Below are 27726 nucleotides of genomic sequence, written 5' to 3' on the forward strand. Positions count from 1 at the left end.
CCCTGATCCAGATCCGCTCCAAAATTGAACACGTTCTTCCTTGGGTCACGCCCCTTTCCTCCACAAAATTTCATGGAAATAGTTTTTTTGCATAATCCTGTTAACAAACAAATAAACAAACAAAATAATGCAGAGCATGCCTCCTTGGTGGAGTTAGTGAATGACACTACTTGAGTTAGACAATGACAGGTGGTGGAACAAAATGTAGGCAACAGCCTGCAAAGACTGGTCTCCATCCATAAAAGACATGAAAGAGAAATCATGTCTTGCTTTTTGCAGCCCGGGCAGAGAGAAGGCCAAGGCCAAGCTCAGCCAGAAGGCCTCAGGAGAGGGCCAGAGGTCCAAGATGAGGCTGTCACCGGCCCTGCTGTCTGGACCAGAGGTCACGACCCCGAGGAGGAACACCACAGGAAAAAAACAGCCCAGACGGACAGAGAGGTCAAACAGTGCAGAGGATAATCAGAACCAGACATGGAGCAGAGCAAACCAGCACAGGTACACCAGAAAGGAAACAATGTTTTCTTTAGGAAATAAAGCTGCATCCTAAAACTACATATTGTTTAATACTCATTTCTAATGCAAAATTAGTGGTGATCTTTTGCATACAGCAATAATTGGTTGCTTTTTATATAAAGGAAATGCTCTTATTCTTGTTAATTAATTAAGAACAATTAAGACGATGTAGGTGCAAATTGTGTCAGAGTCAGTCACATACTTTGAAGAGAACAGAACAGAAGTCTAACAGCTCAGTTCTAGCTTGGTCCTTTGTAACTGACGTGTTATTTGTTAGTGGTAAAGCAGTTTCTCTTAACACCTTAGTACCCAGAGTTGTCACTTAGTGTTGAGAGCTAACAGAGGCTCCAGTGCATCTTCGAGCATGCTGGCAGCTCGCCACTGAACACATCTGTTGTGGAAAATGTTCACTCTGACTAGAAGCCCTGCCAAACTGGCTGCTCAGCTTGACATTAGGCTAATGAGGAAAAAGAACAAACTTCCCCCTTTTCTTTTACTCTCTTCTCCCTCAATCACTCTCTTTTTCTCTCTTTCCCCTCATTTTTAAGCTCTCCGCATCTTCCCAGTTCAGCTGAATACATGCTGTTTTCAATTATTTCATGCTGTCTTGTATATTTTTTTCATTTTTAAACATATTCGCCCCCTGGAGCTGACCAAAGCAATCTTCTACCGTTTGTCAATGTAAAACTTTGCTCAACAAAGCAGTGCCTTGCTCAAGGGTGAATCTAACATGATTTGTGACGGCTCCTCTTGCTGTGCTTCCTCCCTCAGCAGCCCTGCAGCGAGAGAGAAGGACCTGTTGCCGTCCCCCTCCCTGGAGCATCAGAACCCCCCAAGGCCGCGCGGCAAACCCCCCAGTGGGAAAACTGCCCCCAGGAAAGAGCCTCGCGGTGGTGCCAACTCCAACAACAACACAGTGACTCCACCAGCAGTGCCACAGCAAACACCTGTGCCAATACCTGCCGTCAGTGTAAACCAGGTTAGTTTATGGGGGGGGGGGGGGGTGACATGCCTTTGAGAAGGGAGAAATTCCAAACAATTGAAGTGCATGACTCAAGCACTGGAAGTCAGTTCAAGAGCAAGTCCTACACAAGTTTGTAACACATTGTCCATGTATTCTGTAATGATTACTTCATCTTACAGTCTCTGGATGATCTGCCATGAAGTCATAAAACTCCTCAGCATAAAAACGGTATTATTACATGATTATTATGGCTCAACACTGGCTGGTTTTATCGAACTATGGAGAGAGCGTGAGAGGGAGAAAAGAAGGGACAGAGAGATGGAACTGAATCATCGTCCATCGTTTTAACCGACGAGTTAACGCTCAGTGGTTTTATGAAGATTGGGTAGTTTGAAGGAGAAAGAAAGAAGGAAAGAAGGAAAGAAAAGGAATAAAGAGAGACGGAAAGTCACTTATACACTCAAATGACTTTATGTAAGTAAGACATTTATAGAAAAGGACAGGACAAAAAAGATGATATAAAGATTCTACCAAATAAAAATGACAACATAAGGTGAAATATGTTTGGCAGTGGATTCGAAACTTCTTCCCACTGTCGCTAAAGATTAAACCCATCACCAGGCTGCATTGTTACGAAGACGATTTGAACAACTGCAGTTCTGCAGAAACAACGATTTCTGAGGGTGTTAAGTAAAAGCAATATATATGTATTCCTACACATTAGGGACAATAACAGCTGTCTGTTATATGGAAACGATGACTCTGTGACACTATAAACTAGCAAACTGCAGCTCATCTGTCATAATCCAAGACACGACTTACAAAACATGTCTGATCCTGACATCTGCCACCTCTTCAACAGCAGTGAGGGGTGAGTTTTTATCACCGTGGCAACCACAACCTGTATATTTAGATGGACTACAATGTTTGTATTAGTGGGACCTCACTACCACAGCTCCATTCCTTAATCGCTGCTGTGGAAACTCTGGCTCCAAATGCACAAGATGCTGGCGTTCATATGCCGGATATTTTTCGCTTTGTTTCTGGAAAGTAGGAGAAAGTGGAGGCGTGTCATTCATCTTTATTTACAGTCCAGGACGACATTCACATAATCTGCTTTGGAAAAAGTAAATAAAAGACAAAAAGGTGGTTAGACGGCAGAAAATGAAGACTCAACCATCATACACTGAATTTGAAGTAGAGATTCTGAGGTCACGGGCTGCCATTTTACATCTATTGTCCTGTATCAGGGTTTACACATAATGTGCAACCTGAGTGAGAACCAGCTGAAAATTCTCCTCTTTTGCTAAAGAAACTGTAACCTTCCCTAAATTACCTGGAAATCAAGATGAGTGCTTACATCTGCAACCTGTGCTTTGAGTGCAGTCACCACATTTGATTCGCTGCCAGTCTTTCTGTAGCTGTGCAGACCAGCTGGCAGGACAGCTAATGTTAGTGTCAGCACAGCTTCCCACAAAAAAAGGGGCTGAAGACTTTTGCTCAAGAAAGGAAATGCTTCTGCCAGGAGTGTAAATAAGAATTATACACAGGACCATTTTTTCCTTTCTTTTCTCTTTTTCAACAAAGCACAACGTGGCATTTATTGGGAATGGATTTTTGCAGATGGCAACATGCACTGGATCGATTCCAAAAGCTTGAGAAAAACCGTCGCCTTGTTGCTGCCAAGCGAGCAGGTTTTCGCCGGAGACTGGGAGCATTTGCTGCTTCTGCCTCTGTAGTTGTCTCCTCACGATGGTTGTACAGACACAGCACTGCAGCTCTTTGATCATTTCACATCTAATATCAAGAATTCAGGGACATTTGACAATTTTTATTGAAAACAGCAAGATGGTGCAAGAGTTGCTGCTGTATCTACCAAGAAAATGACTGGTTATAAGCTGCTTTTAGTGATGCACTGAAATCCGGAAATTAGTTTAATTTTCCAGATAGGCTATATGTGAGAATTTAAATGTCATCGTTGTTCTGAACGGAGAAAAAGGTCTGTGATGTGGGTGTGATGACGTTTCTAACACACAACAGAAGTCTTGTATTACTCTAACTGTCAATAAATCAGTAATCAGCTGATCCTTTTGAGAAGTACTATCTCTGTGTCCAAGGCCTCAAGTACAGTCGTACATTATGTCAGTGCCTTAGAGCTGAGCTACACTGTGAACATGGGCTCTAAAGACTTACAAGTATCATACTTTATACACCAAAGTAAAGATTTACTATGTCTTAGAAAGTTTAAAGAATTTAAAATAAGAAACTCAAACATGAGTCTGTCCGTACTCATCTGTCTGACTCTGACATTCAAAATTAGACAAACGTGTTTCAGTTCACTTCACAGATTACTAGATACTTCCTGCAAACAGCTTTTTCTGTATTTAAAAAAGAAGATTTTTTAAAATACTTGTGGTGATAGTTTAGCAAGCAAAGTGAAGGGTGTGGAGAGAACACAGCGTATGTGTATTTTATTTGTGTCACATTTTCCTTACATGTTGGTTCATATAAATAATTCTGACCCATTCTTTTTACCATTTTTCGCCTGTAAAGCAGGATAAGAGGAAACACCGAGGGCCGAGCACCAAAATCACACCCAAGTCCCGGGAATTTATCGAAACAGATTCCTCCTCCTCCTCCTCGGAATGCCATTCAGAGTCGGAGGAAGCCATGAAGATCCCCGCTCTGCCGCAGACAACACGCCCTGCCATTAACACGCAGACTCTGTCCAGCACGCACATGCACACGCCTCTCCTCCCATGCCTTGGCCCTGCTGCCAGTTTGGGGAGTCTGGGGACATTTGGAGGGAAAGGGCTGCGAGTCAAAGACAGTAGCAATGTGACCACTAATGGTAGCAGCAGTAGTAATAGTAGCATCAGCAGTGGAAACAATGGCAGCAGTAATAGCTGTAACTCCCTAAGCATTAGCAACATAAGTGGTTCCTTTGGTCCTTCTGTTCCTGATCCTGGAGGGTTAGGAGGACAGTGTAAGGACCTGGAGTCCATGTCACCACCTTCCAACACGGGGCACGAGGTGCCACTTTCCCCCCTTAGGGAGTACCAGGAGATCCAGAGTTTATGGGTGAAAATCGAGCTAAGTTTGCTCAGCAGGGTGCCCGGCGGCCAGGGCTTGGGGGAAAAATCCCGGGTGGGACTCACAGAAAGGGACGGGAGTGAGGGGAGGGACAGGGACAGGCAGGGGGAGAGGACAGGTGTAGCAGAGAGAGAGAGACAGAAGCAGGAAGACAGAGAGTGGCCAGGGCTGAGAGAAAGACAGAGGGTAACTAAAGGGGAGAGACAGGAGGACGAAAGTGAGCGATTGGTGCAGGACAGAGAGAGGCAAGGTGACAGAGACAGATTAACAGAGAGAGAGAGGCAGACGGATAGAGAGGACAGAGAAAGATTAGGGCTTGGGGAGAGGGAAAGGACGACTGCGAGGGACAGAGAGAAGGCATGCCTGGGTCTGGGGGTCCTGGACAACCCCCCTGTGCAAGAGCAGAGTAATCCCCGGCTGGCTGGGAGGACAGAGAGAGGAGAGAACAAAGGTAAACACAGGAGACAAGCAGCTGGGAGCACGATGGTCCCCACAGAGAAACACGCCAGCAAGAACAAAAGGAAACACAAGGTGTGTGTAGAGATTTTTGTTGTATGTTTTTCCACCTTGTTACTTGCAAAAACTTTTCTCTCCATCTCTAACGCGTGTTCTCTGTTTGTCTATGGTCCCAGGCTGACCACACTGAGTCATCAGTCAACGGCAACAAGAAGCTGCGACTGGACAAAGACTGTCAGCTCCTCCCACCCTGCATCTCTCCAATACACAACCACAAGAACAGCTCTACAGAGTAAGTATTAACAGCTTCCCGAGGGACTAAGCAGGAGGGAACACAAGAGGACACAGTACTGTAGAGCAAAGTCATGAGGTTGTAGAAAAACGTCCCTCAGAGTCAACAGCGCAGACTCTTGAGCCTTACAGTAGAAGATCTAAGAATGGAGGCAGATACTGTATCAATATTAATCCACACACTGTCCAGAATGGAGCTCAGCCTTATCCTGTTATACAAGACAAGATCATAATATTTTTTCTAGAACTGTATTATACCATGCATATCTTTCCAAGGCGCTGCATTTGAGCCTCTCATCCAAACACAAACAGCGTCTTAAGTCACTAAAACTGAGATTTATTAAGTTTCCAAAGTACAGATTTTCAAAAACTCTGGTTTCTGTGTATCCGTGTGTATATGTTAAACCAAGCGTTATGATGACATCACAGTTTACTTCATGCATGTCCACTGTTGCTTTGTGTAATGAGCATGTGACAGAAACAACAACTGTGGTCATATATCTGATTCTTTACATTTGATAGCAATGCTAGGTCTAAGTGTGCAGCTAAACTTACGACACCACGTTAACACGTTATTCACAGGCGTCTACCACCAATATTACTTGGACCACAGTGTATCTTCTCTGGTATTTGATGGATCATTGATGTAGACTTCAGTGCCACCTACTGGAGCAGCATTCTTGTTTGAGCGTTTGTAATTTTGTCTGGACGAAGATATTTTATGAAACGAAGTTCACGTGGACAGAGAGTTTTTCTTAAATGCAGGTAAAAATATCCACTTAAAAACATATCTGCAGTAGTGTTGACAAGCCGTAAAAGCCAAATGATTTTTTTCACTGTACAATGTTAATCTCATTTCTCGTTTATTCTCAATTTGTATTTAGCACAGTTATAAATAATACATTAAAACAGGTTATACAGTGCAGGGGGAGGCAGAAAACCTAGTAGGATTATACCTCTACCGAAATATTGTTACAATTTCACATAATTAGACAATACAAAAATGACATGCCGAAAATAATATGACTACACACAGGAGTCAGCAAATTAGCAAAATGTAAAGCACAATAAAAACATAAAAACAACAACACTAGTATCAATACACTTCTTATTTCGGTCTCAAAGCACCAAAATGAGCATCTCCATCAGTGGAGTTACTGCATCACACACAGGAGGTTTATCATAACATTGTATCGTCAGTCTCCTTCTCCATTATTCACCTCACTGAATACCACAGCCTCGTGTGACTGGCACAGACACTCCTCGAGTTAATCAAGTTTACTGGAGACAGAGTATTTTTAGGAGGCTTTGACGTTTTTAATGTGCCGATGAAGTCATTAAAGAGGTGAGTCCAATTCGCACTGTGACACCAGGATGACACAGTGTGATTTTTTGCTTTGCGTGTGAATTATTAAAAACAGTCTAAGCTGGCTGTTGCTATAAATAAGCTTCGACGTCACCGCCGCACAGGAAACATTTTCTTTTTTATAGCATCTCTGTGTTGTGATAGAAAATACAGCGGGGGGAGGCGGGTGGGGGGGGTGACCTGGAGTTGAACTCTTGACATTGTGTGGCAGACGTCTCAGTCTGCCACCAGAGTGTCTGTTTATCACCCAGCAGGCTTTTTTATGGAAGCTGTAAATGGGATGATGAGCTCATTCTGCTCCGACTCATTCTGTCATTTCTAACCTGCGCCTTCCGACAGGTAACATCAAGCTGCTTCCATATGTTTGGCTATATTTTGACAACAGATAATAAGATACATACATTAAAGATTGAGTTTTTATCCGAGTCAGGTTTTAACAGGGACAAAATGGTGGCTTGAAACATTTAGTCATGATAGTATTTTGTATAAGTGTTAATTATTTTTTAAATTACTACAAGAACAATAAGGTGCAAAAAAACGGAGAATCCGACTCTCAGGATTGTGGTTCAGGATTCCCTGAACATTTCCCTCTAACTGACTCGTCAGTGACAGGGTTGTTGTTAGCCGTGCCCTTTTCCCCAGGGACTGTTTGTTTGGCGGCTTGTTCAACAAGCTCAGGTGCAGGACAAGAAGCATGGTCATGTTTGTTAGATAGTGAGGCTAATGAGGGTTCTTCAGGCTGGCTCTTACGTTGTGTAGCAGTGTGACCGTCTGCTCTGTCTGTGATAGACCGCTGACGTTACTGCTTAATGCAAAACTTTGACTGGCTCTCTGTAAAGATGTTTTCTATGTAGTTAGACGGAGAAATAGTCGTTTTTCCCTACAGATAAATGCCAAGACAACAGACGCCACCATGAGACCAAAAAAATAGAATAAACATATAATATGAATAAAGAATTTAAATAAATGTTTTTTTCTCAAAGATGTAAACAGGATATCTGATTTACAGAGTGGATAAGTGCGCTGTAGCAGAAAAAAAGAATGCAGTTTAATTTAATTTGGACTTTAAGAGCCTGATATCTACAGTGGTACAGTGGTTTGAAGGAGTTCTGCGTGCGAGCCCCAGGGCCATTCTGTGTGGAGTGGGTTCTCTCAGTGGGTTTTTTCGAGGAACTCCAGTTTCCTCCCACAGCTCAAAGACATGCAGGTAAATTGGCGATTCTAAATTGCCCGTAGGCGTAAATGTGAGCATTAATGCTTGTTTGTCTCTATATGTGGTGACCTCTTCACGGTGTACCCCGCCTGTCGCCCAGTGTCAGCTGGGATTAGCTCCAGCCGCCTCATGCTCCTTAAAGGATAAGTGGTATAGATAATGGATGGAAGCCAGAAATCTTCCCACCTGGCAGAGTAACAGTTGAGTCGTTGTAAATGTATTACTGAGGAAGATTTGGCAGATATACTGTGGTCATTTCGTGCTGTGGTGCCGTAAATTTCTGAACTTATTATCCCTTTACAAGAACTAGAAGAGCTCTCACATGCTGTCCTGCAGACCCCCCCCCCCCCCCCCCCCCCACACACACACACACACACACACACACACACACACACACACACACACACACACACACAACCATGTCCTTCTATCTTAGTGAGGACACTCATTGGCATAATGCATCATTTCCTAGCTACTTACCCTAACCTTAACCATCCAAACACTAAACCTAACAGCAGGTCTAGTTAAGCAAAAATGTCTTCACTCCGTAAAGTCTATACTCACAATGGTCCTCACAAAGATATCTGTACGAGTACACACACACACACACACACACACACACACACACACACACACACACACACACACACACACACACACACACACACACACACACACACACACTGACATCTGCTTAAGGATAGACACACACAAATGCACAAAAAATTTGCATAGTCATACACACAACCACTACACACAACCACACCAGCACACATCAATTATGCTGCGTTCAGACACAAATCCACACACGGATACGCACAAACTCCCGCACACACACAAACACTCACACACACACACATGCACACAACTAATTAGTCTTTGTCTCCCTGGTTTTGTATATTATCACTAATGTCGGGGCCTGGGGCGTTGTTCTGCAAGCTCAGCAACTTTTCTCACTGCATCAAACCCCCAGAGTTTCCCAGGCAGAGAAAAAATATAAAAATATTATCTGTTGTGTTGCAAACAATATGAGTCACGAGCCACAATAAGGCAGCCGAGGGAATAATGGTGGATGCTCAAGCAGGGAAGGCAGAATCTCAACAGTTTGGGAAGGAATGCATCAACGAGCAGCTGCAGATGAAATTACAATGGTTAGGCAACGTTATCCCAGTGTATAGAAGCAGGGTTTACATGCCGATCATCTGTGTTGCTAGAAAGCACTTTTGTATCCTCATCAATGTTGATGAAACATTGTGATGGCAGGTCGTCTTTGTCTAAAGAGCAATTAGTACTTTAAGACAAAAAATACATACAAAAATTGTGGAAGAAACATTTAAAGAGAGATTCCCCATCATCAGTCATTTATAAAAATTTCTGAAAGTAGTAGTAATAATTATATGAATAAGAAATATGGTCTTTAGTAGGAGAGCTACAGTGACAGAATGCGCAGCAAACGGTGATGAATAACCATGATCCATTAGGAGTCACCAGATTTAAACTCAAATAGCTACAGTGTGTTTTTCCTTCCTCATGGACGCTAAAGGAAGTTAAAGCAGATATGACACAACTGAAAGATGAAAGACGTTACCTTGAATACAACTGGGGATTTCTCAGGGTTTTGAAATGTAAGTAATGTAAGTACACAAGTCAACTAAATATCTAACATAGGTCCAGTCGATTCTAGACACTTAAATGAAGAATCGTGATATAGTATATCGATCTAAGTTCAAGAAAAAGATGCAACAACAGTTGAAGGGGATTTGGTGGAGTGAGAGTTGGATTGTAGGATAAAGAGACAGTTTGGAGGTTGAAACTGGCAGATTGGTGTCAAGATGGGACCGGAGTTTAAGCCAACAGACAAACAACCAGATTTCAAGACCCTGACACTTGATCTGGGGAAGCAGGGAGAAAATATTTTAGAAGATCTTGTGTCCAGACATCTGGACCCCAAAAAGAAATCTTTACAGGAATTACATTAAACAAACATTGGTCTGTTTGGCCATTTCTGCACATCAATTATTGGCCTTGGCAAAGGATATGCGATGGTTTTGTTTTTCATTATTAAAAGTCTCCCACAGATCCAGTGACATAGAAAGTAGAGGTCATATAGGTTTAGTCTATTTTTGCAAAACATTTGAAAACCACTTGAGCTGTTGAGGTTGCTGCAGTAATTGTTGGAGACAGAGAGAATTTCAAATCTGATTCCACCAGAATCCCTGAAGCACACACATTTCTTTTAGTTGAAGGGAATGCAGTCGCACCGCAAACGACTGAAGTAATAACAATATGAATGGGATACTAAAAGAGTGTTTTATATAATATTAGTGAAACATTCATCTGTCTGTGCTGGGAAGGAGTTTTTTTAGGTAAAACTTCCTCTCGGGAGGTGGAGTCACTTCAGTCCTCTGACACTGTCATAATTTGTTGGTTATCATTTGTTATATATCTAATTTCCTCTTGTTGTCAGGATTAATTTGATGAAGTTTCCAAAAGCCACAGTCTTTATGAACACATAAGAACCTCCATGTTGTGCATTAACTTATGACCTGAAAATCAACCATTATTGGGAAATGCAGCACTGCTTTACCTCCTCTACCTGCAATACCATTGAGCTGTGAAACATGCAAGCAAATCAAATTCAGCAATAAGCACAAGTTATCTAGATAATTATATATATAATAAAAGAAAAATATTGTATTCACTGTCATTATAGTAAATGAAGATATAACAACTGTGTTGTCATGTGTGTGCCTTTGTGTGTTTAGAATTTCTCTGAACAGGAAACAGTCTCGGCGGCGCAACGAGAAGCTGCTTCCTCCCCTCCTGTCGCCCCTCTCTGACGACCCCCCACGTAAACGAACCTGCGACAGCATTTCCTCTCTCAGCCAGGAGGTCGGCGCCTCAGGGATTCTGCCCTGCTCCACCACATCCACCTCCTCCTCCTCCTCCTCATCTCACAGGCACCGGAGAGGTGAAGGCAAGGTGTCGTCACATACGAGAAATGGCAGCGTGAGTCTCCCTTTGAACCTCAGCATTTTGTTTGCACACATGTTCACGCACATTCAAATATGTTGGTCACTGCTGGTTAACTCGCATGTCAACCAGGGAGATTATTATCCCTGGAGCTTCATAACGTAGACTGTATGTAAGGCTGAGCAACACGTCTTCACTTCCCCACACTATCCAGACATGAAGCCAAAATATGCCGGACATGAACGCTGCCATCTTGCACATTTGGAAGTCTTGCCTTTACGAGCGAGTCATTCTCAGCTGTCAATTATGACGTTTCACCATGTTTTTAAAGCATCAAAAAACTAATTAATACCAGCATGAACAAACGTCAGTGTGATAAGAACTACTTGAAATGACAGAAACCATCTTTGACAGAAAATTATTTGACGTGTACTTTGAATTTTTAGATAGATCCATGTCCCATTCACTAACATGGAGGAGGCAGTAATTATGACCTATACTGCAGACAGCCACCAGGGAGCAACGGAAACATTTTGGCTTCACATTGGGACGCCGTCATGTCATCCATCTTTATATATACAGTCTATGGTTTATACCTGAGAGTATATAAAATAATGTCGAGCGATAGAAGGCTTGGCGGTGTTATCTTCTCGAGTCGCTGGCCTGTTCGACACTGTTCCAGAAATAACTCCTGAGTTAATGATGCACTGTTACAATGTAAGAATCTAAAGCTCGACACACATCTCCACCATCATGTTTCCTCACACCTGCAGTTAAAGTCAAAGTCAGTCAAATATCTGAACGTTGGTGATGCGTGAAAAGCAGCAGGACAGATACCGACATCAGCACCTTCAATTCAGAACAGCACCCAGTAAATTATGAATGTAGAAGCAGGTATGGATGAAAACAACATTAATGTATTTAGATAATTATTAAAGGTTTACCTTGAAAGTTTTACTCCCTCCAGGGGATAATAAGTGTTAACATTGGTTTTGACATTCAGATATATCCAGTGAAATGCAAGTGAAGTGTATTACCTACAGATGTCACAAATGACATCAGGCCTAAAGGACAACACATGTGTGATTGGTGCGTTTGTTTCTGAAGAGTTTTAAAGCCGGTTTCAGCACAGCTCCCTTTTCCAACCCCTCCTCAAAACACTGACTGCTGTAATTCAGCATCCAAGTTAATCCACCACTGAGAGTGAGCGTTAAAGTGGCTGCTTGATGAGAGCCACACACTGTAATACTAATTAATACTATAATAACCACAGATTCCAATGCCGTGCCTACAACAGGAAATGGATCCCCCGAGCGAGAAGCCCTGTGGAGATGGTTGCCATGCCAACGGACAGTCAGACTCGGAGGTGTGGTCTGAACCACTGACGGAAGCTGCAGAGCCTCGCAGGCCAAGGCTGTCGTTCAGTGACGTGTATGTATACATACTGTTTACCACACACACCCATACATGTATGCAAATGTTTATTATTGCTGGTTGCAGGTTTCTTTCTGAAACTGTAAAAGTGACCTGCAGTAATTGAGAACTGTTGTCAAAATCAACAACGTCACTTACGTTGATGATTCTCAGCAGCCATGGCTACGAAGCACCGGCCACCAGTTGTTGATAAGATGAAGGGTTCTCCAGATATCCACACAGATAGATAGATCTCACTATGCCGTCAAAATGACAAAATTATTTATCAGCAAGGTTTTTTTTCCCCCTAATCATCACTGTTATTCAATACCTTGCAGCTACGTAATTATTTTCATTCATGTGTAATTGCCTCATTTCCTTTGTTAAAACACATCAAGTGTTTCCTCTTCATGTGGAGGTGTGTCTTTTTTACTCTGCTGTGTATTAATAGAATGTGTCTTGTTTTTCTAATCAAAAGATACATATTATTTATATCTTCTCTCTCGTCTGGACCGTTTTAATACATTCCAGGGGGACAGAACAGGGATTTCCCAGAATTTTCTTTACTGTTACCTCAGTTTCTACGTTGTAATTTACATTGAGGCCCACCAGGTTGAAGTTGACAGAAGTATTGCTTTATGGCATAAAGGGAGATTTTTTTTATGGCATACAATGTCAATCTTCAGTGTCAACACTTAAAGTTTCATGCATGTGGGGAAGTGAGTGAAAAGCTCAACAGATCTAAAAGTGGCAACACCACTGGAATCATAGAGTGGCTGCTAATTATCTCAGCCATGACCCAATCCAAGATCCAGTCAACCTCAACCAACCCGAACAGCAGCTGCATGATGGTCCACCAGTTATTGAGCAGCCGCAGTCAAAAAGAATAACAATACATGTCATTTACCCCTGAACTGTACAAGTCACACTTGTCTGCCACCAGACCTCTGCACTCTGCTGTTCAGCCTCTGCAGCTTCTTCCGCACCGCTCCTGTCCTGAGGCTCGATCCAGCTCAAGGCTCTGGTGCAGGCCAGTGGAGGGAGCTGACCTTTACAACCCCCAACACTCTGAACATGCTTTTAGTTGTAGTTTTTTTAAAGAGGGTTTTTAGCTGTAGCTCCAGTTTGAATGAGAGTCTCTTTGGAAAGAAGCTTCTACCTAATGAATGTAATGTCATGTTTCAAGCTAATAGAGAGTGTGTTCGGGTTTTAACAATTTAAAGTTAAGGATTTTTAGACCATAATGAGTAACATTTAAGACCTATGTAGTCCCAGAATTACTCACATTTCCCATTTTCAATTGAAGATGGGGTGAATAGCTAAGTAGAGAAAACCTTTTTAAAACAAATGAATGGATTCAGTCGCCAGAAACGCAAGAGCGCTTTTACTTTGAAACGGGTACAGGAAGTTTTGCAAATATTCATGTTTTTGACATATTCGGCAGATGAAACATTAATACTGTGGTTTAAGATATTTTCAGTCTATTCTGCTGTTAACCGCACACACTGCAGGCGAGACCTCGACTCTCTTGAATAGCAGCCAGTGTGACCCGGGCCGTTACCCTCCAAACACCACATTATCTCACAAACTACAGGCAGAGAGGCGTTTTTTTCATGTAAAAACCAAGCCCGGGCTTTTGATACAGTGCACAGAACAGTATCCGGGGTCAGAAAGGTGAGCAGGCATATACGCTGTCCTTGTATACTCGCTCGCGACTGCTCAACACCAACCAACAGTTGCTCTCTTATCAAATTGAATTTTGAGGCTCCTTCAATTGGTCACTTTGAACACTCCAGTCCCAAGCGTCTCTCTGATTTTCTGACCCCCTTCCTCTTCATTTTTCTGGAGCAATTGTAAACTTTGTGGGTCATAAATACCACTGCTGTCGACACTAAAAACCTGATACATGTTGTCAAGGGCATTATAGAAGTACCTGGCTCAATGTAGCTCTTTTTTATCCAGTTCCAACATTTCCCCGAAACATTCTCAACGATTCTGCCGCCAAGAAGGAACAGTGCACGCAGAGCACACATGCTGATTTGCAAGTGTGTCTCTCCGCTCGCTGCTCTGTGCGCTTGCAGAGTAGAAAAGTTCTCTCACCAGTATGGTTTTGCATTCACGGATGTTGTTCTGTGCTCTGTAAAATATGCGCTGGCATTATTTTTACATGCATGCATTTAGTACAGCCAAGCCTAGTGAGATAAAGTAGGTTATCAGTTAAAAGAGTAAATCTTAAAGAATGTTGCTAGTGGCATTAAATATACGTGAACAAAATTAAGACGTACCTAAACTTATTTGAGACCCAGTATGTAATATTTCAATATATTTTTAAGGTCTTAAATTCATTATTAGACTTTTTAAGACCCCACAGAAACCCTGTAGATGTTTTGGACCCAGCACAACTTGGGTGGGGGGGTTTACACACAGGACCACTAATCCATTCTTATCGTGTCTCTTTATCCGCCTTAACACCACTCGTCTTATTTGGATACAGATAATCTGATTCCCTGTTCACACTGGATATTGGCGTTTTAAAAATATACACTAAGAGGCAAACAGTGGCCTATTAGTTTCCTGTGGATGGTGGAAATAGCTGTACCTCACCACTGGTCCGGTTGTGTTGAAACCTGGAAAGATGATGCATCTCATGATTATTTGTCCTTTAGGGTTTCTCCAGTATTTATGAAACAACGTGTTTTGCTGTTGTACTAAGGTTACACCAAGCCCGAGGTGTGTGTACCTAAATAGGCTGCCGTATATAACGCACCCCCAGCTCCTTGTAGTCAGTGATTATGTAAATCAATAACATGCAGGGGGTTTGTTAAACAATGTGTTGGTGCAAATATGTGATGTTCTTTTTTCCCCCTCTGTGCTGTTTCCAGGGTCCACAGTGCAGACTACCACATGCAGGAGGCAAAGAGGCTGAAGCACAAAGCTGATGCTCTGGTAAGACTTTCTGTAACACACACACACACACACACACACACACACACACACACACACACACACACACACACAGAGAGACAGACAGACGGACAGACACATTATTGTATTTCTATCTCAGTGAGGACACTCATTGGCATAATGCATTTGCCAGCCCCCTACCCTAACCTTAACCATCACAACTAAATGCCTAATCCTTACCCTTACCTAAACCTAATTCTAACCCTAACCTTAAAAGCAAGTCTTCACCCTGAAACAAGCCTTAAAAAACTGATGACTTACAGTCTGTAAGGTCTAAATCGTCCTCACAGAGATATAAGTACATGTGAACACACACACACAAACACCTCGTTGCTCGAACACATACAGGAGAAATGGAGACAGATGGGTAGATACACAGAGATAGCAAATGATTTAGAAAAACACAATGTTAACTTCCACAGTCTAAAGTTTAAACAGTAATTATGTGTGTAATCATTTACACGTAGTGTGTGCTTGTGTGTGTGTGTGTGTGTGTGTGTGTGTGTGTGTGTGTGTGTGTGTGTGTGTGTGTGTGTGTGTGTGTGTGTGTGTGCACAGTGAGTGTCCGTAGAATGAAAATCTATTTCATATCAGGGACTGTACGGTGGAATTTGTGTTATTTATTGCACCATTTGTCTCTAAGGGAGCGCTGCTTTCAAGGACTGATTATGTCTGCAAGATTATACAATATCAAAAGAATTATCTGATCCCCCCTGAACAATGAAATGAGATTTATTTAGCTTGTTATTTATCTTATGTTTACGCATTGTTTCCTCAGATTTGTCTGGGGATTTGCATTTTAGCAGCAGATTATTCAAAGAGAAGCCTGTGCGTCTGCATGAGATATCCCTCATTCTGTCTAATTCACATCTTCGCTCCCTCTCTCTTTCAACGTCCTCTCTGTATCTGTCCCTCCCCTCTTTCTTTTTCGCCTTCACCATTTGTAGATGGACAAATTTGGTAAAGCAGTGAACTACGCGGACGGTGCCCTCTCCTTCATAGAGTGTGGAAATGCTATGGAGCGAGATCCACTGGAGGCTAAATCACCTTATACCATGTACTCAGAAACTGTGGAGCTCATCAGGTACGGATGGACAGACAGGAAAAGTATCATAGTTAAATGAAATGGAATGAGATAGCGAACACTTTATTTCCTAATAATTTTCCACATTTGGAGTTGTATAGCTGATATGATTTGAGCCGTGCAATTTGGTTCAAATTATAGGAAAAATGGAAATTCACTGGGTTTACTTTACTTTTAACTAATTCCAGTAGGTTTTTCATCTGCTTTAAGATGTCCATGATGTTTATCTAACTACTTTGAACAATACTGCACACCCGTATCTGAATGCTGTACAAAATGTTCCACAGCAGCTATAACCACTTCTTATTGAACTGCACAGTAGGAAGGCATGGCATGCAGTCATTGATGATAACGTTACCATGTGTTTAGACATGAACTGAACTTGACTCTCTGTCATTACAGGATGAGGAATAGAACATAAACTGGTCAAATTTCTTTCATTTTCTTTTTTAAGGAAATGTCAAATCTTGAAATATCTTCTAAAACACAACAGAAATACTCCAAAACATCACAGAACATTATAATAATGATAGCCTTATTTTATTTTGATAATGATTAATAAATAACCAAAATAAAATACCTATCTTCTGCCCACACTGGAAGGCATATACTCACTCAAATACACCTCAGGAAACAGAAGAATAAAAACCTTTTTTTCGCCCATCATGTACCCATGATTTAAGTAATGCCTAATATGGGTTTTGCAGCACCCTCTTTGAAAATGTGTCTACATTTTTTCTTTACATATAAATAGTTGTAAAGCATTTCAGTCAACAAAAGTGAAGAGCATGATTAGATGTATATTGAAAGTACTTTAAATTGATCATTTGAATTTAGTTAATGAAAAAAACCACTGTTATATACTCGATTATTATATTTTTTCCTAAAGACCCAAATAAACAAATCTCTTTTCTCTTATAGTTGCAACCCAATGATATTGTTTAGTGAATGTGTTTTGGAATTTATTTGTTAAAGAGAAAAAATTACACCTCAGTTACCATCAACCTTACTGACCTGTTGTAGTTTTAGCTTTAATCATATTCGGCTTTTATTCTGCTGTTATGTGAGGTCACATCTGGGCTCAGGGTAAATAACAAACTGTTGAAGACTTTTTGAATTAAAACTAAACCCTAATTAACAGGAAGCAGACATATTCAGAAACGATTGGATTAACATATAACATTATATTTGTGTCTTTATTGTCGAAAGCCTCACAGACCTGCAGTGTTGCCGATGAGCGCAGTTTAACTCTGCTGCTATAGGAGCTGCCACTGTGTGAAGTGCAACTTAATGAGAGCAAATACTCAGAATAACAAATGACTGCCACCTCTGAATGCAGACAGGGTGACAGCAGGGAGGTGTTGTGGGAGAGACTCTTTTAACTGAAGGACTATGGTTCAAGCTCCGCTTACCTGCTCTCATCCATCCTGCTGAAGTGTCCTTGAGCAAGACCCTGAATTGTTCCCATCCGCAGGCCTGCTGATATGTGACTCTGACCTCTGACCTCCCTGTGGGGATAAGACAAGACTTTTCCTGCAGACATCGATAAAGGATAAAGGTGTAACTCCTCTCTGCTGCATCACTTGTCACTGTTGGATTGCAGTGTGACTGATTCACCACCTTGATAAGCAGTTGGAGAGGCCTTAACAGGTCATTGAGAACAGAAGGCCACAACTCTCCTCCACTGACTTTATATTTATTTCAAAGGGATTTTTATTGAGCAATTTAGCTCATAAACAAATGGCAATGACACTGTTGTTGCCTATTTTAACTATACTAAAGTTATATGATTATGTTTTTTTCTCTCTCTTTATTCAAGAACATGGTCTTTCAGTTGGAGACCAGGACTTATTGATTTCACGCTCCGATTGTGTAAAGCTTTCCCTCAAAATCCTGTGCTTGCACTCAAATAGCCTCTGCTTGTGCTTCGATGTGCTTTCACTCAGATTTCTGTTGTTGCTTAGACAGATTTCCTGCACTTCAGCTCTTCTCCTCGCTGCTTCTGTGCACACATGAAACGTCAGGTCTTGGGTTTCTCCTCTGCCCTCTGAATTTTGTGTGCATCATGTTTGTCAAAATTCCCCAACCAATAGAATGCCAGATGAGCTGTTGACAGATCAAATAGTCCCACCCTCGTGGTTACTTTTGCTGTTTGTACTGATCCCATAAAATACAGAAAGAAAAAAGAGACGGCATCTATTTTGTGTTCATATTTGCTAGCAACCGTGTTCTCATAACCTAAAAAACTTGCTTACATCCTTAATTTTGCCGCTCTATATTGACCAGTGATCTGCTGGAGTCCTGCTTCATGAATGTGTCGTGTTTTTTTTCTTCAAGCACACTGAATGGGAGCCGGTGTAATAATAAATCTGTGGACGACGGGAGTGCATGAACCCAGTTAAAGTAACCGCCCGTATAGGATTCTCGAAGACATAAAGCTAACACACCCACGATGAGCTCAGGACAATATCATTTGTCAACACTACATCTGGCATTCTATTGGGCAATTTTGACAGATTTGTTGAACAAAAATTAAGTTGAGAAAAAGTGAGTGCAAGCTTACAGTTTGAGCACAAGCCCAGCAAATGTAAGCACAAGCAGGGTATATTTGAGTGTGAGTGCAGGGTTTTGAGTAGGTCTGAAAGAACGTGCCCTTGAATAGAGAGAGTAGAAAACCCCATTGATGATGTATAATACAGGTATTTGCTTGATGTGTAATCAGAACATAAAAAAGAAAGAAAAAGGAAGAATATTAAACAAAAGAGAAAGGAACAAAAGGTGGGAGGAGGCAACAAGGAGTCTATCATCCTCGTCAGTCTAACACCCAGATTTCACTCAGAACCATTCACCTTTACACAACACTGTGAAATATTACAAAGGTGTAGGATGTCACTTGTGTTTTAAAGTAACGAGAGGCTGTCGGACTGAGACAGTTTATTTCTCACTGAAATATTCAAAATGTTTGGTGTTAATTAAATCGTTAATCTGCATCTTAGTAGTTGTGACAGTAATTGTCTTCCTTTAGGAATGAATTACTTTATTTTATTTTATTTTAATTTGGCTGTGATGAGGCAATAAGTAAGAAAGTTTCTCTGAGATGTATTTAGATTCATCGTGGATTCAGATGAGCCAAAGAATTCCCCACAGTATACCTCATAAATAACCAAAGGAGAAGTGAGTCAGTCCACAGAGTCACATAAAGCTGTCTGGTAGCTTGCCTTGCCCGAGGGCACTTCAGCAGAGTTGAATCTGGCTGTCAGTGAGCTAAAGAAATTAATCACAAACAGCCATATATATGTTTATGTTCAGAAAGAGCAGCTCCTTGGATGATTTTGACCTTGATTTTCTAATTAAAGTGAACCTTGAGTATACATGCCTTCACCATCACGATGAAAATAAAGTGTGTTTATGTTTGACTCCCATAAATCACTGCAAATGTCAGCAGATGAGTAATTAGAATCTCTCACAGGTACGCCATGAGGTTGAAGAACTTCAGCAGCCATTCAGCTACTGTTGCTGAGAAGAAACTCGCCGTGTTGTGGTAGGATTCTCTTTTGTGTGTGTCCGTATGTGTGTGTGTGTGTGTGTGTGTGTGTGTCCGTATGTGTGTGTGTCCGTATGTGTGTGTGTGTGTGTGTGTGTGTGTGAACAACATACAGTTCGGGGCCATGACCTTTGAAATGCTCATGAGTTCACTACCCCACAGAATATTAGGGCCAGATACCTAAATGTCTCCAAATATCTTTGTCTGATCTCATTATGCACAAAACATTATATTATCTCGGTAGACTAAAGAGTTTATTTGCTGACCATGTTGTTGTAATGTCCAGCTGGGGAGTTTTATTGCTTGTCATTCCTTCTCTCTCACCTCTCGTTTTCTGTAATCTCTCTACAGTTAATATGCTTTATTTGATATTATATGTAGCCTGTAAACCTTTTTCTCTTTAGTACATGATCCTCAAAATGTGACCAGATACAATTCTAGAGGAGAAATGCTAAATTCCTTGATTTACTCTTGGCCTAAGTATGTAAAAATTAAATTTTCTCTAGTGAAACGTTTACTTGTACAATTGTTCCAAGTCAGATTCACTTAACTCTCTTATCTGCACAAACCTGTCAGAAAGCACTTGCCTCAGCCTGACCTACTCATGAGGAGGTGTGCATTCATGGTATTTTGTTCATGTTTACATAATCCTCACCACCAAATCTTTAGTAATAATACCTGTGGTGCTGTAAGTGTTGACAATCTTCAGTAAAAAGAAGAATAAACAGAGTAAAACTTAACTGTGCCAGTGGCTGTGTAACAAGGGGAAGTGACAGTCATGGATATCCTAAGCTTACCTATCAGCATAGAGACCACCACAATCTATTCAGTTAATTTGTGAGTCTAACTGAACCTATATGGCAAATTTGAAGAAATTCCCACCAGGGGCTCCTGAGATATCATGTCCACAAGGCATAAAATGTGCTTTGTGAGGTCACAGCGACTTAACCCTTGACCTCTGACCATCATCTTGCAATGAAACTGAATGTATCTGCCAAATTTGAAGACATTTTCTCAAGGTGTTCTTAAGATATTGTGTTCACCAGAATGGAACGAACAGCCCTAAAACATGCCTCCTGTCACTGGCTGTCACCGGTGCAGAGGTCTCAAAATAAACAAAATAGGAAATTGGTGAATGTGACAAAATATCTTAAAATACCATTTCATGCAACGTAAAAATCTGTTCAAGTGGTTCTGATATATGTGAATATACATAATATAACCAATACAATATCCCCAAATTTAAGATTTTAATTGTAGAATAATTTAAGTGTGAACTCCCCTCAGTCTGATAAAACCATTAAACCTGTGTCTTCCCTTTTTTTCTTACTCACAGTGAACCAAAAAGCATTTGAGGGGAATTGTTTTACCTCTGTGTTAATTCATGAGATTACAGTTCTCAAGCAAGTTTGTGGGATTTTATATTTGCATTTAGCCTGATGGTCATTTAAATTTTCACATTTTTCATCTTTACTTCAACGAGGACTTGTGGGGCATGTTTGAAGTCCAGGTGTATTCTGTGTGGATGACATGAAAATAATATTGAAGACGGAGCTTTAAAGGGAATTTGTGCAGAGGATTCATCTGCCTTCTAATGGTTTTGTTTCCATAGTAACCGCTGTCTGTCTCTGCTGTATCTGAGGATGTTCCATCTGAAGAAAGACCACGCTGTCAAGTACTCGCGGTCGCTCATGGAGTACTTCAAGGTAACACACACATTGATTATACACACACACACACACACACACACACACACACACACACACACACACACACACACACACACACACACACACACACGCACTTGGACATGGTCTTTATTAACTTCCTCTCTCTCCTTTTCTCCCTCTGTGGTTTAGAAACATGCAAAGCCAATTACAGCACTCAAATACATTTCATATTCATTTTCATGGTGCCTGTGCATTCATTTTGCATGATGTTATTAAAATCCATTCTTTCTCTTTGATATTAATGTATTAATTAGCTCCATCAATCATCGCAGTGGATTGTTAGGGTTTAATGTGCTTGTTTTGATTAATTGTGTTTAGTTAAATTAATTACTGAGGATGTCATTATCACAGTGCCGCATTTGCATTGATGGGATTGGATTTCTGGGAAGCGGCTGACTGGGGGTTTAGCTGTGTATGTGTGCGCAGCCTGTGTACATACGGCATGTGTTGACAGAAAGAAAAGAAATTACTGAAATGAGTCTAAGCGGAAAACGGCACAAAAACAGTCCAACCAGTTCTCTAATATACACATCCACATGACACATTAAAGTGGATTCCACACGCTCATCACTAAATAACATCATAACCTTATGCACTAAGACTAATGTCACATTAGCAGATCATAGCTGATGCTTGTGTCGATAATAGTTTGTCATGTTATTGATGAAATGAAGCATTTGAACCCAAAATAAATGTATTGGTGCACAAGCACAAAAAGAGATATAAAAGAGATATGTCATATTGTGATTTAAAATCGTAATTTATTGGATGATTAATAAAAACTAAGGTATTAATTAGTTCCAAATGAGTTAATTGAGCTTTGTTGCCTTATTTTCCTACTTAGTAAATCTGGAATAGAAATGTGGACTGTCATGGTTTGCAAGAACAGGACCCAAGACAGATTAAACAAATGATATAAGAAATAACACAATAATTCTATAGCTAAAGTTAGCCGTCGATAGAGTAGCTGTTTTCCCAATTTGTTTATGCTAGCGAGTGAAGACAAAGTGATATCCATCTTCTTCTCTTACTTAATAAAAACTGTTTTAAATGTAAATTTCGATTTTTGGTGTTATTGTGCATGTTATTGTCTTTCTTCAGGTCATGAAAAACATAATTTGATTAATCTGTGTTTTTGTGACCCAGAATTCAGCCAAGAGTTCCCACCAAGCACCTTCTCCGTGGAGGACCAATGGAAAGTGAGTACACACACACACACACACGCACACACAAATGATACATCCCCCCTTCATCCATGTACTGTAGATAATTGAGAATTTATAATTCACCCGAGCTCTGCTGCAAAATACCATGCCACCCCTGACAGCCACTTGCTCAAACAAACCCCTCAGGAAGCAAATAGAGGGATTGATTTGTTGTAGATGTGAGGAGGAGGAGACTGGAGGGGCTGCTGAGTGCTGCGTGAGATGGAGTGACGGAGGGAGTGATGATAGATGGAGGAGGAGAGGCATGGAGGAGCTGTGGATGTGAGGCTAATGAGTTTGGACAGCTCTGACACTGCACAACAGCAGGACTGGAGCTCAGAGTGTGTCTGTGTGGTTGTGTGTGAGTGAGTGAGAGCCTGTGTGGTTGTGGTTGTGTGTGTGTGTGTGTGGTTGTGCGTGTGCAGCTCAGAACCAGGCACAAGTCGTCAGGTCAATGAGAGTCAAGGCCACATCATAGACGTTACATCACTGGCAGAGCAACACACCCAGCTGTGTGAGGCAGGATGAGGGGAGCAGGAGCAGTTTGTGCGGCCTGGACTGGTGACGTGCACAGTGAAGATCAGAGCTGCTGCACACCCTCTCACATCCAGCACTTTTTATTGCCTTAAGGACATAAATGATAACTCTGCTCGTGCATTTGTCATGGCTCTCTGTTATTGTGTCTGCCTTATGTCCACCATTATTAATGTGCAGCATTAACATGGGAACACTGTGTGGTTGTTAATTTAGTTACGATACACTAATACACTGCACTACTCTGTACACTGTGCATTACTATTGACAATGTGTTAAATGACTATAGGTCACAAATTATTTGGAGACCGACTGTTTATCGGTTGGCCAATAAAAATCTGCTGATATGAGTCTCTCACAGACACACACATTGGTATCTTTGTTTATTTCTGTCGATATGTCCCAATGTGAAAACTTATTTAACAAAATAAACAATTCAGAAAATATGTGTATTTATGTTTACACATCTGATATTAAATTCTATATATTTTGTTTTAATTATGTTTTATTTGTATTTATAGTTATCCATAATAAATGGTTAAACTGTAAAATATCAAGCCTCAGTTAAATTTCTATGCCCCAACAGTTTGATAAAAACATCTTAGGAATCATTGCCAAATTTTTTATATAATATAGTCAATTTAGTATCGCTAATGGAAATCTTCTACTCCCTAATGTTTGTATCGCCATTGCCCCCCAAGCATCCATATCGGTCGGGCTTTGGAATTACTCTGCAGTTCCCCTCAGCTTTAATAAGTGTTTTATCATCTTTCATTGGTTATAAAGACCCTCAAGTTTCCTGTTCTGGTTTAGTCACATTGTGCTCTGATAAACTCAGTGAACACAAACCACAAACAACTGACAAGTTTTTGTTGCTTCCAAAATTGTTATACTGTTTTGCAAACAAAGTGTTTGTCGTCCCTTGTCTCTTTCTGTTACATATTGTACTTTCCATGTTGTGATTGACTGAAGAGGATACAGTTATATATTGTAGCCAGTGCTCTCTTCCCCTGACCCACTTACACTTCTGTATTAATGAAAAGACTGTGTTTACTGTTTTGTGCTTTAAAGCAGCATAAAGTGCAGCGGAGCTCAGACGCTGTAATCAGCAGACGCACATTTGATGCTTTTAAGTCTATTTGGAAACTATGCACTGAAACACCTGACTAACAAAACACACATTCTTCCTTCATGAAGTCGGTTAAGTTCCTGAGATGTTACGAGACCTCACCGCCTCTGTGTGTGTTCCAGGGTCAATGGGACTCCGTCTCCACTCTCACTCAGCCCATCCCCAGCCAGCAGCGGAGGGGGGGGGGGAGGATCTGGAAGTGCCCCAAGTTCATTGGGCAGTGTGGCTATTCCCCAACGGATTCACCACATGGCTGCCAGTCATGTTAACATCACCAACAACATCCTGCGGAGCTATGAACACTGGGAAACGGCTGACAGACTGGCCACTGATAGCCAAGGTAGGACCTCAGACACATGATGTCTTCTACATTATAAGATGTTATCACTTCAAAGTAAAATTCCATCTGTTTAGTTAAAAAAAATTGATTTAGATTGAATAGCATGAAAGCTATTTGAATTTCTTTCATGCATTAGATTACTACTCGACAGAAAGGCAGACATGATTGTGTAAAGTTCAATAAACCAGGTTTGACAGTGACTCTCGTCTTGATTCCCACGGTGCCACAGGGAGGCCTTCCTCACAGTCATCCTCAGTAACTGTGTCTCTCCCTCACCCTCCTGTAGATTTCTTCCAGGAGCTGGACACGGTCATGGAGCCACTGAGTCAGCAGAGCAGCATGACTGAGCTGGTCCGATACATCAGGCAGGGACTGCACTGGCTCCGCATAGAGGCTCGTCTGCTGTAGACATGGGACAGGGACTACATTACAGAGGGGGAAAAAAACAAGAAAAGAAATGGGCCTACCAGCAAGAACTGGGATAACAAGTGAGATGAGACTCAGGACGCTGCTTCAATTCCCACTGGGATTCTTCAAATGACCACGGTAATGTACCAGCACAGACTGGGTGGATTAATTAGGCTGAATTTCACCTGCAGTTTGGACTGAGCAGTAACTAGGATCAGGAATTTCAACTGTGGATCACAGAATACAGAATACATTCTTTTAAAGTTTAATTTCTGTTTTGGGAGAGAATAATATATCAGTGAAAGGAGCTTATATTCCTACAGGAACAATGGATGTTACCGATTCCTGTGTCCCTGAAGAGAAGAAAGAACCAGAGAGTAAAGAAAGAGGGAAAAAGTGTTTTTACGATGACAGGATCATTTAAAAAGATGTGAGAGGCTGATGTGATTAAAGTAAGAAAGCAGCTCAACAGAGGCTCAGCTCCTGCAGCAGTGGCCTAGAAACGCTCCCGTGACAGAGACTACAATTAAAGTCTCCGGCTGATATCGATCCAGGTGTGAAAGTACCGGTCCAATCTTTCAGATAAGAACCATACTGGTGGAGGGAAGAGGCTCAGGTTCAGCCACTAGAGCTGAATTAATGGAGGCTGAAGTCAGTCATCAGCTTCCTTTTCAGTCCATCTTCAGTGTTTAGTGGCAGATCCTGTAAAACCTGACGCTGTTTTCTATCCCTTCTGGGACTTAACTTAATCAGACACAGGGATACTAAATGGCTTCTGAAGAGTGAGGTTAACAGGTTAGTCAAATTTCAGTTTTCAAGATGAAATCCATATCCAACTCAGTGTTTCTATGGTTAACCATCAATTGATCTTTTTATGTATTAGTTTGCATTGTGTGTGGTGGAGTTTGTCAGTCCTGCACTGGTTTCAAATTAAATGAATGGTTTCCACGTGCACAGGCATTTACAGGAAACCATGCACATCCTGGACAAACTTTGGAAAATCATATGCAGTTTACCACCAGTAACCACAGGTGTTGCCAAATCAACCAAGAAAAATATTTTTGGTTGTAATCTGGATTCACAATTCTGGATTATTTAATTATTTATTTATTTGCCTTTGTCTAAGTATTAATATTTTTAGTTATTGTTTGAAAATCTTTTATATTTAATCTATTTATAAATATGATACCTGATACTGGTAGGTGGTAACTAGTAAGTACAATAGTACAACAGTTGATAAAGAAATATAAATATCTTTTTCAGGAAAACACTGCTTTTAAACAAAAAAGGTCAAAGGTGTCAGATGTGTTACATATGAAGATTTTTTCATAAATGAATAAATCTAAAACAATATATTTAGGAATTTGACCAAGTTTTTAGTACGAACACATTTCAACTGCTGAGGCTTGCTACGTCGCCCCGCCCTTTATTTTAGATATCTCTGTGGTTTAGGGCTGTGACACTAACATTTTGAATACATCTACCAGTATGTTTATCAGGGTATCTTTAGTTTATCCATTAGCTTCGAAGCGACTCTAACTGTAGCCTCTTTGACCTGGATCCATGGTTTGTTTAAGTAGAAGCTCTCGGCTGTCAGAGCCTCTCTGTATAATTGAATCGGGTTAACCTCCACCTGAAGATGTGTGTGGCTGGAGTGAGGATCACAGGACCTGGTCAAGCACAGTCCAGGCAGATAATAGCTCCGCAGAACAAGCACTCACTTCAGCCGTCTGGCTCTTCTCTCACTAGTTATGGGCTTTTGTGAAACTCCAACCAGCTCTAGTTCCCATAGTAACCCACCCACTACAGTGTCAAACACTGAGGGGGAAAAAACTACAAGATTCAGTATGATTTGCCTCTAATTAGACCCCCAGTCATGTGCAAATCAAGTAAACAGGGTGAAAATCTCACAGCAGCTTTTCTGGCCTGATGTCAAAAAAAGATTCACTTAATGAGATCAAATCATGCGCCTGACGTCCTGTAGTCGTTTCCCCGCATTTGTCGTGTTGTGTTGTTAGTGTGTATACATGTACAGCTGATTGTCAGGTGTATTTAAGTCATTACCTGACTGGACAATAATGATGTGTGTGTGTATCATAATGTACAGACTGTGATTCCTGAAAACAGTGTCTGTTCTTGTTTTATAGTGTCTTGTGAATGATTTCATGTGAATGAATGAGGACGCGAAACAAGAAAATAGGGTGTGTGCGCGTTTGTGCGTGTGTGCGTGCGTGTGTGTGTGTGTGTGTGTGTGTGTGTGTGTGTGTGTGTGTGTGTCCATGCACAGGCTATGGCTGCATTTACACAGCACCAAACACAATCAGATTTTTAACTCTCAGTGGCACATGAAATCAAAAGGCGACCACACTGTTTCCATGTGGTTTCTCTTCTGTGTTCACATGTGCTTTAAAATCTGGATTTTTTTTATTGGTCTCTGTAAATCCAGCACATCAAGCATGAGTTTTTAAGTTTTGGATCATTTGACCATCGCTGAATGTGTATGGAA

General features: G+C 41.2%; 1 protein-coding gene across 4 annotated transcripts in view; it reads left to right on the forward strand.

Annotated features, from left to right (window-relative positions):
* Positions 1-26271, forward strand: part of aff2 (AF4/FMR2 family, member 2) — a 150429-nt gene extending 124158 nt beyond the window's left edge. Inside the window, exons 14-26 of one of the 4 annotated variants that reach the window (XM_034598016.1) lie at positions 280-495; positions 1285-1492; positions 4031-5101; positions 5203-5318; positions 10662-10905; positions 12143-12300; positions 15165-15228; positions 16194-16330; positions 19800-19871; positions 21487-21580; positions 22751-22803; positions 24595-24812; positions 25099-26271. In XM_034598016.1, coding sequence (XP_034453907.1) covers positions 280-495; positions 1285-1492; positions 4031-5101; positions 5203-5318; positions 10662-10905; positions 12143-12300; positions 15165-15228; positions 16194-16330; positions 19800-19871; positions 21487-21580; positions 22751-22803; positions 24595-24812; positions 25099-25220 — 2773 coding nt within the window. In that variant the 3' untranslated portion in view covers positions 25221-26271. The remainder of the gene's footprint in view (positions 1-279; positions 496-1284; positions 1493-4030; positions 5102-5202; positions 5319-10661; positions 10906-12142; positions 12301-15164; positions 15229-16193; positions 16331-19799; positions 19872-21486; positions 21581-22750; positions 22804-24594; positions 24813-25098) is intronic. The other 3 variants (XM_034598018.1, XM_034598017.1, XM_034598019.1) reach the window with 3 other exon arrangements.
* Positions 26272-27726: the final 1455 nt, after the last annotated feature.

This window comes from Hippoglossus hippoglossus, chromosome 10, assembly GCF_009819705.1.
Source record: "Hippoglossus hippoglossus isolate fHipHip1 chromosome 10, fHipHip1.pri, whole genome shotgun sequence".
Classification (NCBI taxonomy): Eukaryota; Metazoa; Chordata; class Actinopteri; order Pleuronectiformes; family Pleuronectidae; genus Hippoglossus; species Hippoglossus hippoglossus.